This window comes from Contarinia nasturtii, unplaced genomic scaffold (genome assembly GCF_009176525.2).
Source record: "Contarinia nasturtii isolate CC-2019 unplaced genomic scaffold, AAFC_CNas_1.1 Cnas_scaffold_1371, whole genome shotgun sequence".
NCBI lineage: Eukaryota > Metazoa > Arthropoda > Insecta > Diptera > Cecidomyiidae > Contarinia > Contarinia nasturtii.
Genome location: NW_022198708.1, coordinates 3004188 through 3018434, shown reverse-complemented (window position 1 = coordinate 3018434; position 14247 = coordinate 3004188). Strand labels below are relative to the sequence as shown.

The 14247-nt window shown below is 32.9% G+C and overlaps 1 protein-coding gene across 4 annotated transcripts; it reads right to left on the bottom strand.

The window, feature by feature from the left end:
- Positions 1-1425: 1425 nt before the first annotated feature.
- On the bottom strand, positions 1426-13865 carry LOC116345750 (myb-like protein I). Of its 4 annotated transcripts, none has more exons than XM_031775402.1 (7): positions 13715-13865; positions 7134-7279; positions 6600-6662; positions 6015-6174; positions 3419-5676; positions 2897-3287; positions 1426-2412 (listed from the first exon to the last, which is right to left on the bottom strand). In XM_031775402.1, exons 2-7 carry the CDS (start codon positions 7202-7204, stop codon positions 1903-1905), a joined length of 3453 nt encoding a protein of 1150 aa, XP_031631262.1. In that variant the 5' UTR covers positions 7205-7279; positions 13715-13865; the 3' UTR covers positions 1426-1902. The 4 variants fall into 4 exon arrangements, with proteins under 4 accessions (XP_031631262.1, XP_031631265.1, XP_031631264.1 ...); XM_031775405.1 differs by lacking the exon at positions 13715-13865 and adding an exon at positions 13518-13613; XM_031775404.1 differs by lacking the exon at positions 13715-13865 and adding an exon at positions 8625-8712.
- Positions 13866-14247: the final 382 nt, after the last annotated feature.

Genomic DNA, 14247 nt, shown 5'->3' with positions numbered 1-14247 from the left:
TTGATTTGATGTTATTCTATTGCTATTGTCGTTTGTCTACCATTTTATTTTTCGACCATTATCGAAAACAACAGTTCAACAATTTTATTTCCTCTGCAATCATTATGGTACATTGATGACGATGATGATGATGAAATGATACTGAATATGCCACATGTATACGCTGCATTGCTACTGTTTTGGCCTATGTCATTGCATAGAATATGGTTTTTATTTAAATTTTTCTCTTTTACTCTGTTTTTTCTTCTTCTTCTTCTGTCATTTCGTACTTTTATATTCGGTCTTCTTTTTTGTTATCATCTCTCGTTTGCTTTTTCGTAGTGTCTTGTCTCTTCCGTTCATCTATTCTACCTATAGAATTAAGTTGTTGTGTACACTGTACATGTTTTTCATGTTTTCTGACGTGTACAAAGTGTGTGAGCATTCGGTTCACATTTGGTTGGCTCGCATTTATGTAAAAATTATATACTTACATAAATATATTTTTTCTGCTTTTTGTTTGTTATTTTTGTTGTTGTTGTGGTTATATATGTGTTTTTTTTTAGTATTCATTTCATTTTAGGGCTGTTTATTGCAGTTGGGACGAATGATTTGGATTCATACGTATGCGAATACTCTTGTATATACCCATTCATGCTCTGTCTCTTTTACACGCACAATAGTAAAACTCTTATAATAAGTGTGCTTTCAGCAGAGTTTGATTTACAAGCATGTAAATTTAATTTTTATTTATTGTCGATGCTTTGTTTGACATTCATATAACCACATCTTTTGGCTATCACCTCAACGTCTTCAATTTCCATATTCGGCATAATTTTTTTTTCTCTTCATTTCACGCCATTCAAAATGTGCACATTCAGTTCTTTTTTTTTTATCTGTTACTCTCTCCCCCTCTCCTTCTTACAACTCAGATGAATAATGGTGTTATGTAAATGAAAAGACGAACAAGTAATGAAAAAAAAAAAAAAAAACGAGGAAAATATGAAGCGGAAAAGCTCACAACACAGCATATGAAGAGCATGCATTGTACATAAAGCTTATCTCAACAGCAACAACAATATCGACATAATCGGCTGTGATAAAAAAAAATCACGTAAATTATTAATTTGGCAAAGAAGAAAAAATTATTATTGATGAAATTACTTTGGTGTTTGTGAGCAGCTCTTCAATTGTAATATATCGGTAATGATGGCGATGAAATGGAATTGTTCTATATATCCATGTATGAGGGTGTTTGGCCAAGAATGAATTTGGTATTCATATAAAATTCGGAGATAAAATTGTGTCTATTATATAATTCTCGCGCGTATTTATATCAATCATAAACATGACCATTTATAAGAAAATAGTCAAATCATAATAATAAAGATAAGAAATAAAATTGACGTTAGTGCGACCAGAGAGTCATTTATTTTGAGGCAAGTAAACGGTATACATTTTTGTAGAGGACATTTCCAAAACTGATATAGAATGGAAAAAAGGAAGAATGAAACATAAGTCAAAAAAAGACATTCTATTGCAATTAATATTGTTCGTGGTTTAACATTTACAATTTTGACCTATTAGACGTAAGAAGTCTAATGCGACCATGCAAAAATGATATAAATGTATAATATGTGCGCATGACATTCCTATATGGTAAGCCAAGAGAAATGGAAAACACACACAGAGAATGAGAAAACCGACAACATAACACGACAGAGCTATTCATTCGATTTATTATATGGTGCATGTGCATTTTCATCAATATCATCAATGAAAAGAGCTAATTTTATTGCTTTAACATTAAACATTTTAACCAATTCAATTTAATAGAAACTTTGTAAGACATTTTTGCATATTGAGAATGTTGCGGTCACATATTTTGGCTATTAAAATAGATTGAGTATAAATATAAATTCTTTAATTCACTTCGGAATTTGTGGAAAAATCAAAATCACTGTCTTGTTGGATTTTATTGCTTAAATTGTTCTGGTAGCCTGGTTGACTGCCACTGTCATCGGTGTCACTTTGCAAATAGTTTGGAATTCGAATATCAGCAGCGGTGACGGTATCGACGGTAGTTGGTTCATTGTTTGCTGAATATTCAATCGATTGTTGTTGTTGTTGTTGTTGCTGCTGTTGTAGTAGTGATTCTTGATTATTTTGTTCAATGCCAACCGAACTTGAAGTGGGCATCTCATGTGAATTATCAAAATTGACATTTGTCGAGTAGGCTTGATTTTGATCGACACCATCGTATTCGGATGTATAATAATTTTCTCCTGGTGAAACCGTATAGTATTCATCATCGTGTTTTGGATGTGCTTGTAACGTTGATTCCATTTGATATTCCTGATAACCATCAGCAGGTAAGCGGCTCATTGAACTTCCATCGTTTCCAATCACATCATTTGCATAGTATTGTAGATCCTATGGCGACAAATGCAAACATACAAACATTCAAAATATGCTCTCATGTGAAAAGGATAGAGAATATAAAAAAAAACCATTGAAGCAAAAAAGCAAAGACGAAAAAAACGAATATCGAAATAACAGAGTCGGTAGCATTTTAACGTTATTCTTACCTATTTAAGGATATAAAGCATATCATTACAATACATTTTTTGATATAAATAAGAATCAGAAATGTGCGAATTCAACGAATTGAAAGCGATTTCTTGTGTCGAAAGTTTAGCAAACGTAATCTCAACCCGACCCCCATAAAAAAAACCTCAATATGCTATCAATGCGGTTGATGATAACTGTTATTACAATTTTTTCTATATTTAAACGTATTCGTTCTATTTTTTCCCATTAAGTGTGCGTTTGCATTCAGTCGCCGTGCTTAATGTCGAAACACTTTGCATGTTATTTTCCAAAAACTCTGTCTTTAGTTATGTTAAAAATTGTTTACCTCTTGCTGTTGTTGTTCCTGCTGTTGATGTGGTGGTGGTGGGGGTTGTTGTTGTTGTTGTTGTTGTTGTTGAGCTTCATATTGTTCGTACTGATTCATTTGTTCTGGATAATAGTATTCTTCATTGCCGTACAAATTTCGGTTGGCATCCGTTTCAGCTTGATATTGATTGCCATCGTATTGATAGTGAACATCATTTGGTTCAATGCTTTGCTGAATATTTGCTTGCGGTGAATATTCGTTTTGAAATTGTTGCGATTCTTCTGTGTTGCCTGTGTAATATACATCATTGCTTGCTTCAACATTTATTGAATTCGGGGTCTCATAGAATTGTGCTTGTTCGTCTTTCTTATAGTTGTTATGAGGATCATCGGCCCATGTTACGGTTTTGCTAATGATATCAAACATTGAATAAAATAAAAAAAAAATCATGTCAGCATTCAAATAACCTTACATTGCTTCCAAAAATCAATTCAAAATTGTTGAAATTAATTTTTAAGTATAATTTTTATGAGAAAATACCTGTGCGTTCCGGGAGCACGAATTTTATCGGTTCCATCATCGAATTGTTTCAATTGCACTTCATTCATCGGTGGTTCGACCACATCGTTCAAATGAAGATTTTCAAATGCATTTTCGACAAAAGTTTGGTCATTTGTTTCGTACGTGGAATATGGTGCATTATTATCGTCCGCATAATATGGACTGATATCACTCTGATTCACATCACCACTATCAATATGGCCATACTCATTGTCATGCATAGTCTCAACAGGAGATGCTGCCATATTCGATGATGATATTTGCGGTTCATTATAGCCAACAACAACATCGTCATTTTCTGAAACATCTTCTATTTTAACCGTTGATATTGCAGCTGTTCGATCACTATCGTCCACTGAGTTTCGTTTATTTTCTTGACCACTACCAACAGCCAAACTATTTGTATTGAACGATGTTGTTTCAAAATTATTTCGATTATTATCAGGTGTTACATTCACTGGATCGTCACGATAATCGATGTTTGGTGAAGATTGCAGATAAAATGGTTCAATGTTTGTAATATTTTTTTGTAAATCAAGTAAATTAGCTGCTACACTATATCGACGACGTACATTTGCTGCATTTGATTTTTTTTCCAATTCTCTATCATCGTCGGCTGGAACATCGATGCTGGACCGTCGTTTATCACAAACTCGTGTGGGTTTTTCCTGGTTGTCACTTGAAATGGAAAAGAGCGTTCGTTCGGCCAATTGAGTTGTCGTTTGTGTGGGAGCAATAGTGTTGGTAGTGGTTTTATTAATCGATGGATTTTGATAGTATTTATCATCTTTGGTGCTAACGTAATCATACTGTTTTTCATCATTTGGCATTTTATTCGATTTCGATGTTATAACAGATTGCGTAATATCGTTCGATGAAAAATTATTACTTATATTTGTTGACGGCAAACGTGCCAAAGATGATAAATTATCAACATCTGCCAAACAAGAAGTGTTCATCGATTTTCTTGGGTCGATTGATTCAACACGTGGCAAGATGGTGTAATCATCAAGCTTCTTTTCAAATGAATACTCATCATTAACAGTATTACTTTTCCAGGGTATGTTTATCGTGTCGGTTGTTCGTTTTTCATCAAAATTTCTATCAATGGCACCGCTTTCGCTTGGATTGATTTCATCCGTGCGCCCATTTCTTGTGTTTGTATCATAAATTGATAGTTCATGCGTTCGATTTCGCAATTGTTGATTGTATGAAGACGCATAATTTGGTATTACTTCATTCAGTTGATGTGGCAAGGTCAATAAATTGGCGCCAATACTCGAATTTAATGGTTGTGCTGCTTTTTGACAGACACCCGAATCATCAACGAATGAAAACTGATTTTTGGCGCTTGAATAATACGAATTATGTGGTTGATTTGCATATTCAATGGAAGAATAAGATTGACTGTTTGTAAATTTTTGTGGAATTTCATCAAACTGTTGCGATTGCCGTGCATCGTTTGCAAATTTAGTTAGCGAAAAATCATGTGCCATTTCATGTTGTGGCATTGCAGACGCATAGTTTGATCGTGATGCAATCGTACTGTCCAAATATTTGCTACGATTTAATCCGTCGCATATTGAATGCGAATTGATTGAATCATTTATACTTGAATTCAAAAGATAGCCAATGTGTTCGTTTCTCGATGGATTATTATTACTTGGCAACTCTTTAACATGGAGTGTCTGTTTGTTATCAAATATGGTTTGAGTCGGTGCCGTTGTCATTTGTTGTTGCTGTTGCTGTTGATGTTGCTGTTGCTGTTGATGGATGAGTGGTTGATTTTCAAAATTTCGAACATGAGGTAGATTACCACTCGACAAATGGAACAGTTCGCTGAATAATGGTGCATTTGTATCATTTTGGAAAATTGGCATTAAAGGTAAAATTGGATATGGTATTTCCTTTACAACGTTTGCTATTGGTTGCGTTAGATTCGATGGTTGTATTGTTGACGTTGTTGTCGCCGCTAATGTACTCATTGATTTATCATCATCATTGGATTTGTGATAAACTGGCTCTTGCACATCAGCAAAATATGTCGGTCTATTGCATATCAATGGTCGCGAGTTGTCACCACTCGTACAATTGATAATACGATCATGGTGATATTCATATGACGGTGCTGGTAAACAACGCGTAACATTCGAGTACAACACATTTGGATACATTAAATGTTGATGGAAATACGCATTTCGTCGCCAATTATTTATAACGATTCGCTCTTGTTGCGTCTGAAAATATAAAATAAATTTATAAAGCTATTTAATGCTTGCCACTTTAAATAAATGATTGATTCTTCCATTCAGGAGCCTTGAAAATGCCATTTTTCCCCTAATACGTGCAAAATTCAATGGAAATTTTCAACAACAAAAAAAAAAACTCCATATAGTATAAAGCAATGAGAATGTGATGCCAAAGTTGAAATAAACTTTTACAAGTATTTTCAGAACTGTTCATTAAATAAAGAGAACTGTTTGAGGAATATAAAAGAAGTAGGGCAATAAGGATTGAGAAAAAAATAAGAACAAGAAATATGGAGAGAGGAAGAAAAAAAATGTTGGAGTCTTACCTTCAACCTTTTTAACCGTTCTGTGTTTGTTGCCATAACAGCTGCCTTGGATTGAACCTCCTCCAGCATTTGCATTAGTTCTTCGTTGCGATTCAATCGTTTACGCTCATGCTCTAACAATGTATCATATCGTGATTTATGAATAGATGCCGACTTTTCGCTACAATATCGAATTATGAGAAGAAAATTGAAAAAAATTACCATCATTTTGATAGTGTAAGCGCAAACATTGATTAAAATTATGTGGCGAGCTCAAGTTATGTTGCGTTTGAACGCCATTTTCTGCCCCATCTCTTTCTTTTTTTGTTGTGTTGTTGTTGCTCTATATATAAAAATGTTTAATGTGGGGCACACAGGTTCAATAAGGGAAAATTTATGTTGTGGATTGTTGCTAATATTAGGTAATATGCATCGAATAATTTGAGTCATCGTCATGGTACATAATAACATGCATACTGTGCTATGTATTTGACGAAGTTTCAATTCTATTGAATGTTTCTATTCGCAACTATCAATTCATTTTACGGCCAGTAATAAATTTTATACTGTAATAGAATAAAAAAAAAGAGAAAAAAACCACCTTACCATTCATTGCGCTCTTTCATCAATCTTTGAAATTTAATTTCCAATTCCTTTCGAGCATTCTCACTGTAATTACACAAAATCTATTAAAATCGAGTACATTTTCTTCAAAAGTTTTCGGTGTGATTGATTAAAAGGAGATTCAATGCATATTGTTCGTAAAACCCATGATGTACATTTGAAAATTTAATGTTGTGAGTGTGCAAGCATGAAATTGTGATCGAATCGATTGTACGGTATTCGTAGTGAGTATGCCTGTGTGTCTATGTGCGTGGTTTCAATGTAATGCAATTCGACTATAATGAGACATGAGACCTCTCTCAAAGAAACTTATCGTTTCTTTTTCGCATTTAAATTTTATGCATCTCTCGCAACGAATCCAAGTGAATAAGATCAGTAACTGGATGAAAAACCCATTCAAACACTTAGAATGTTGCACATTTGCATACCAAAATAAGCAAAGCGGATTTTGGTTAATTGTTTATGGTAGAAAATTGATCATTACATGGAAACATATTGTTGCAAGTGAATGCTTACCTCTTTTTCACTTTGTTTTGCAGACGCTCCAACTTTTGCTTGTACCGTTGATAGTCGGTGCTGTGCAACATTATTTCTAATTTCTAGTTGTCGTTGGCTTTACTTTCGATTCGTGTCACTCTTCTGTACTCTCGTCTAATTACAATCTGCATCCCATTGAATTGAATAAACAAAATACATATTATTTGATAATAGTTAAAATTCAAAGGCAAATTAGTAACTGCATATATTTTCATTTGTAATTTTACTAAATTGTCCTTCTATTGGTTGCGTACCGTATTTTGATGAAGTGAAAATGGCTCATTTTAAAAAAAAGTCAAACCAAACGAAAATGCAATTAAAATGTTATTGATTTACATTTCTTCCAAATGAGTGATAGCATAAATACCATTTGACATTTTTAAATAAAATTCATATCAATGATATTTGGTAAATACCATTTTTGTATATGTTTAGTGATTGATAATTTAAATTTGGTTACATGTGCAACTCATTTTATTTGAGTAAATAATCAATATTCAATGAAGTTTGAAACGCAATTTTTTTTCATTCCCTTTTTACTGTAATCTAAATGGATTAAATTTGAAAATTCTTCATATTATTTTAATTAGCCCCTGTTTTTTTGATGTTGATGTGGAGGGAGTTGGGTAAAATTGGTTAAACAACAAATACTATGTAAACAAGTGCACTTTTTGCCATCAAGTATTATATATTCATTTAAACTAAGATTAAACTAAATCGTAATTTCACTTCATGATGCATACAAAACAGCTCTATGTTTGCTATTTTTCAGCAACAGATGCCCTGCTTGACGTGTGGCATAAGGTTTGTACATGAATTTCTTTCAAAAATTTATTACATTTCTCTCTATCTCTTTCTGTTGCTCTTCATCTTATCCCCCTGAAGAGATATTACTCGCTCGCATATAAAAAAAATTCATTTCAAACTTCAGTTTTGCATACATAAACAATACTCCCATGCCAATTGTGATGCATATATTTTATCTGTGCCATGAACATTGTTGAAATTAAATTTCATTGTACTCTTGGATAAAATGTCATATTCAAGTAGTAAATCGGCTCGAGGTTGTGTAAAAAAGAAAAAAGAAACACGAATAACTTTAATAAGTAATTGAATTTGATGCGCAGCAAAGCGGTTTTAAAATGGATCACATCGAGAATTTCAGTTATTTAATTTTTACAATACACAACGCACTCAATTTCTCCCCATATTTTTTTTGTTCCTTCGCCATCATCACTGCTAAATGAAAATGGACAAAAAAAATCGGAGATAAATTATTTCAATGGTACCCGGTGAGAATAGTCGACTCATTTCTGCTAATTGAAGCCAAAATGAGGACAAAATGACATTGTAAGTGAAATCCCGTTTTTTTTATTCAATTTCAAAATTGAACAACTTTTTTTTTAATCTTTAGCACTGATAAAAAGTAATAATAATATTGTCACATAAAATCAGAAAAAAGAACCGTACACAAACCAATGACAATTAATCATATCTTGAACAAAAACACACAATATAAAACTATACATTTGCACGAGTGCGGCTTTCTTCAATGACTGCACAACGTGAAATACACGAAACAATATATTGTTCTATCCTCAAACACTAAATAACTACCACAATATTTACCGTTTGTTATACTATAAACCTGCGAACGATTTCTTTCCAACAGTTTTAACGAACATTTTTTATTCATTCAGTTTTATGTTTCGCTTACGTGTGTGTACGTGTTGTAGTTTTTCAAAAAAAAAAATGTATCATAAAATATACTCGGTTACAAATTGTAACTTACAATAAGTGTTCATATATTGGTGAATATGATACACATGTTTCTTGCATACGTTTCCAGTGTGCTGTTTGCATGTACAATATTGTTTTTTTTTCGTCGGTCGGAAAAACATGCGATACAATTATTATGAATCAAACAAACAAACTTCACTGGAAAGTGAAAACGGGAATAAGTACATGCCGTCTGACACCTTGCGATTAATATGTATATGGGAGTGGATGAAACGAACAGAATACAGAAAACAATAACACTTAAACCAGTCTATATTTAAAGAGTGAAATCGAAAGGAGTAAAGTGTTGGTATAGCGAATTCGAATGTCAAAAACATGTGTATACAAATTTTTCCGTTTGAAAATGCCCTATAGGGAATATACATGCACTTCAAGGCGATTGTCATTCACATTGAAACAATATACTTGACATTTATAAAGCGTTTTTGTAATTTTTTTTAATTTTATTTTAGAAAATCATTTATTCATTTTCTCATTTCAACTCAGCCACAATTAAAACGATGCCATTTATGATGGTTTTGCAATAGCACATTTTGTATTTACGATTGGGGTGTCAAAGACTATCAATGCTATCAATGTCTGCATGTGTGTGACACTTTTTAAATTGTGCGTGTGAAAAGGACAGGCAAATGAAAGATTGAAATAGGGAGAAAGAGAGCTAAAAACGATTGTTTATAATATTGTGAAATATGTGATTATCCTGGTTGCAATCGTGTTTGTTCGTTTTCAAATTTGTATGTACCGTGAGCGGTAATCACACATGCACTTCACACGTGTAGAAACAATTCAATGTGCATCATTCATACCAAAAGCCCATTCAATTTAATAATTTCATTTTGTTCGGCATGTTCCTTTTCCTTCTTCTATTGTTTTTCTCTCAATAACTTTATCTTCATTTTCAAGTTTTGTTGTTGTTTTATCTACCAGTGTTTTGGCTCAGCCAGTATTTTGTCTTTGGTTCGAATATCTGATGACGACAGTTTAAGTTTGTCCCCGATGTTGCTTTGAAACACATTGAATTCGTGAATAGAATCGAATATATTGCGAACGTTTCCACATTTAATTATCCTGCTATACATATATAATGCATACATGCATAGATAGATATATATTGGTTCAAACAAACAAACAAAACGAAATGTTTGTTTTGGTAAGGTTTATGTGAACAGGAAGCCGGGGCTACAAAATGCCACTCGTTTCGGACGTTTGGATGAGTCAATAGAGAGAATAGTGTGTCTTTGTTGCGTATGCAACGGTGAGCACATTTACGAAAGAATTCAAACCAATCGAAATGACCAGGTGTACGTTTTCTGTTGAACGTTGTGGGCCAGTCGACATTCAAAAGAAACCATGTGGTGTTCAAACTGAACAACGTTACGTTTTAATTGTCTTTTATTAGGATGTGTTTTGTGTATTATGCTTTTGTGTGGATGTGTGACGATAGCCGAATATTTTTCTTCTTTTCTGGATTTAATGTATCCATCGAATTTGTTCAATGGACCAGGACAATTGTTATGCGGTTGAGTCATGATTTGAAAACGGGCATGTAATCTATATAGAACATTTCTAGTATATACATTCGTGTGGAATTATTGCTGTAAATATTGAAATTCCATTGCCTTATATTCTACGTATGGTAAAAGTAGCATCAACCAAAAATCATAGCCATAACATATATTTTTTTAAGAGGGGGTTTTCATCTTATTCCTCTTGTTTTTCTTGTGTGTGAGTATAAATCGTTGGTCGGTTAATCGATAAATGGTTCAACAAATATGGCACAATTTTCAAAATGAAACGCACAATACGTCATTCCACCGAGAATCAGTTGAACATTTCTTTATTTCAAATGTTTTCCCAAATGAATTTACAATTTATTTATTTTGTGCATGGCATCGATTCGGTCAAATGTATATTTATTTGTTTGTTTGCGTATATCATAGCATATAACGGGATCTCGTGAGCTAAACAAATGGCATAATGTGCGGTGCACAATGCATTCAATGCATCATATCGGAGGTCATCAAGTGGACAATTCCCCGAATGTTACTCAATGTGTCTGTCTAGAGAGAGAGTGTGTTTGTGTATATATGCTGTGTTGCACTCTGTGTGTGTGTGTTCAAAATGACTCATTGCATGCTTTCTGGCAAATAAGTTATGCCCCGAAAATAAAATATCATGCAAGTCACAATACAGATTTTCCACATATTTGTGCCTAAATACACATGACGTTGAAATGAAAAATCTGTAGTCATGACTTAGAGCCTACAATCAAATTTGATTTTGAAATACACTTTCTATCCCATTCGGCCAATGATGTATATAAACAGGCTAAACTCTCTCGCTACGCTCATGCACAAATGTGTTATGGGCTAAATAATTCGCTTAGCCACATTGGATTTCACTATCGTACCACTGACTTAATGGTACTGACCATTTTCAAAAACCGTTTCCGTACTGATTGATGCCATTCGATGCGATCATAGCAAGACCATATACACTCCTTAACCATATTAACAACATACATAAAAGCATATTTTGATTATATGGGTAAAGTAACCGATTTTGACGATAATCTTTAAATACGCATCGGTCGATAATAAAAAAAAAGGTACCCAGTGCCTACTATACTATACTATATATGGCTATTATTTGACTTCCTTGCACGCTTGTTGTGTGTATGGTGCGCAAATGGTATGCATTATATTAGGCCGATTCGATACTGCGAACGAAAAACCGAATAAAAAGAGCAATCGACTAAACGAGATGGGGTGAAAATCAAATGCAATAAATTTATTTATTTATTTAAACGATTGAGAAAATGTTAATCACAGCTGTGTAGCAAATAAATATTGCATGTATGTGTGCTATAGCCAAAACATATGACCATCGATGTTTTTATAGTTATTTCGATGCCGATTTTGTGTGCAAAAGTGAGCATGAGCGCACTATATTGAAAATCATTGTTACTATGTGCACAAAACAACATTTGCAGCAACAACAGTAACAAAAGAAAATTCGTCGATTTTTCAATTTTTATTATTTTGGCAAAAGTATGCAGAAGGCGCCGCCAGCATACACACACTATATTCACGAAAAATGTCCGCTTTCAGCCTCGAAATCCTAATCAATTGGAAATACGACACACTTTATTGATGTTTGTGCATTGTTTATTTGCTGGCAATGACGCCAAATTTTGAGATTTTTTTAGTTTTTAGTTTGTGTGACTGAAATACCTTTGCCAATTTATTTACACATTGTTGTAATGTTATCTGTAGATATAGAGAATTCTGAAAATAGTGTGTGTATTTTATTTCATTTTTCGTTGTCATTTTTCATTGAAGTAAAAATGTGTAAACAATGCCAGAAATCGATTAGTCATTCGGAAATCGATCACCACACATTCAACCGAATTCATTGGTTTAGATTTCGCAATCAGAATACATCAAAGGTAAAGACTAGCGTTGAAAAATTGAGTACAGTGTGATCGATTATGGACCATTTGTTTCAGTTATTTTTCTTTGGAATTCATTTTTTAGTTGATTTTCAAGTATTTTCCTTTTTCCAGAAATATACTTTATTTATCTATATTCAATATCATTTCTCACCTTTTCACTTCATTTAAATTATTTCTCACAGCTATGTCCCTGTGTTATATTTATCAAATTATTTCGTGAGAAATGTGATATTTCATCATTTAGAATAGGAAAGGCAAGAGGAAAAGAATGTCGTAGAAGAGAACGAAACAAAAATATAATCTTTTATTCGATTCTCCTTTGAGATTTGTGTTGCATAACATCTCAACAACATGCTTCTTAGATGGTGATAAAACGGTTATCAACACACAGATCTTAATGAACAGCTGAAAAGTGTTCGGATAAATGAGGAAAGAATGCGGGTAAAATGAATGTTTGGGATGCAGTCAAAACAGAAACAGAAAAAAATGCAAACGACTTTTCAACTTGAATGTGTTTTTTGTGCGCTCTCGACACTGTCGAGTCAACAGCAACGATTTTACATTTTTGTAGTAGGAATGGCCGTTTCAATTCAACACCACTTCAACGTACACAAAAAAGTGTTGTTAGCCGTCCGCTGTGAGTATGCTATTATTAAATGCAAATGTTCGTTGGAATTGTGTGTATGCCATTCGCTGATAACTACAAATTATTCATTAAATTCGTTTTGAACATTTGTGATTTGAAACCATCCCTATAAAAAAACACGTTTATGAATAATAATATTTTCGCCATCGATTTTACACAAATGAAAAACTTTCTATTTCGGGTTTGTTCGATGAGGTTAAGTTTTGTTCTGTACTATGTATTACTTGATTATGCATGCAATGCAATGGTTGTTAGGTTTTACGAGAGATTTTTTTTATTCCTTTTTTTATTTTCTTTAGTTAAAAAAAAAACAACAAAATTATACATTTTCGTCATCGTCGTCGTTTTTCAGCGGTATACCATCGCAACAAACGAAAAATATCGAAAATATTTTTCTTCATTCACAACTTTTTATTTTATTTTCACCTTTACTATATACTATAGCCGAGATTGTGTCAGTTACCATTTTCTTTCTTATTCCTTCGCCTTTTTTAGTAAATATTTGATTTACATTTATTATATATATATACGTATATAGATGTATGTGTTAGTGTATCTTGGGAAAATTTTGCCAAATTTATGCACTTCTTTTAAGTCAATTCTGTCTCTGCTACACTCTTTATACATCGATATTTTATTTTTCGTACTAAATTTTCTTACATATTTGAAACGTCTTTTTATTCTCTTGTTCCGTCTGTGGATATTATTTTGTACATTTCGAAGATGCTTCGTATCACTGTGTTGTAAAACTTGTTGAACAAATAATTTCTCTTAAATAATATAAGCAATGAGGAAAATTTACGCGTACACGAGCGACGCTGTTCACCGAATTAAAGCACAATTTGTACTGAACAGTACATGCAGATATCAAAATCAACAAAAACAGAAAAAAACAAATGTTTTATACCAAAACAAAAATATCAAAACGCACGAACATGGATCAGACGAAAGTGATTGAGTTGAGCATGAAACACATGAAATAGTAACAGGCAACCAAAGACATTTTGTTAAATCAAAACTAACTAACTTTACGGTTACGTAGAAATGAAAATATCAAAAGATTATATGATTTCGGGAGGGAAAATCCTGAAAATTGATAAAATATAATGTGAAAAAAGGAAAAGATATATTAAAGTGTTAAATGGAAACGATTTTGATTTAGCGTATATTTTTTTTGTTACAGTTTAACCACT

Excerpts from the sequence above, each read along its gene's own strand:
- LOC116345750 (XM_031775402.1), bottom strand. The coding sequence starts at position 7,204 with ATGTTGCACAGCACCGACTATCAACGGTACAAGCAAAAGTTGGAGCGT. Across the intron at positions 6,175-6,599 it reads ATGAAAGAGCGCAATGAATG|CGAAAAGTCGGCATCTATTC; the intron begins GTAAGGTGGTTT and ends TCGATATTGTAG. Across the intron at positions 2,413-2,896 it reads AGGAACAACAACAGCAAGAG|GATCTACAATACTATGCAAA; the intron begins GTAAACAATTTT and ends TTGTCGCCATAG.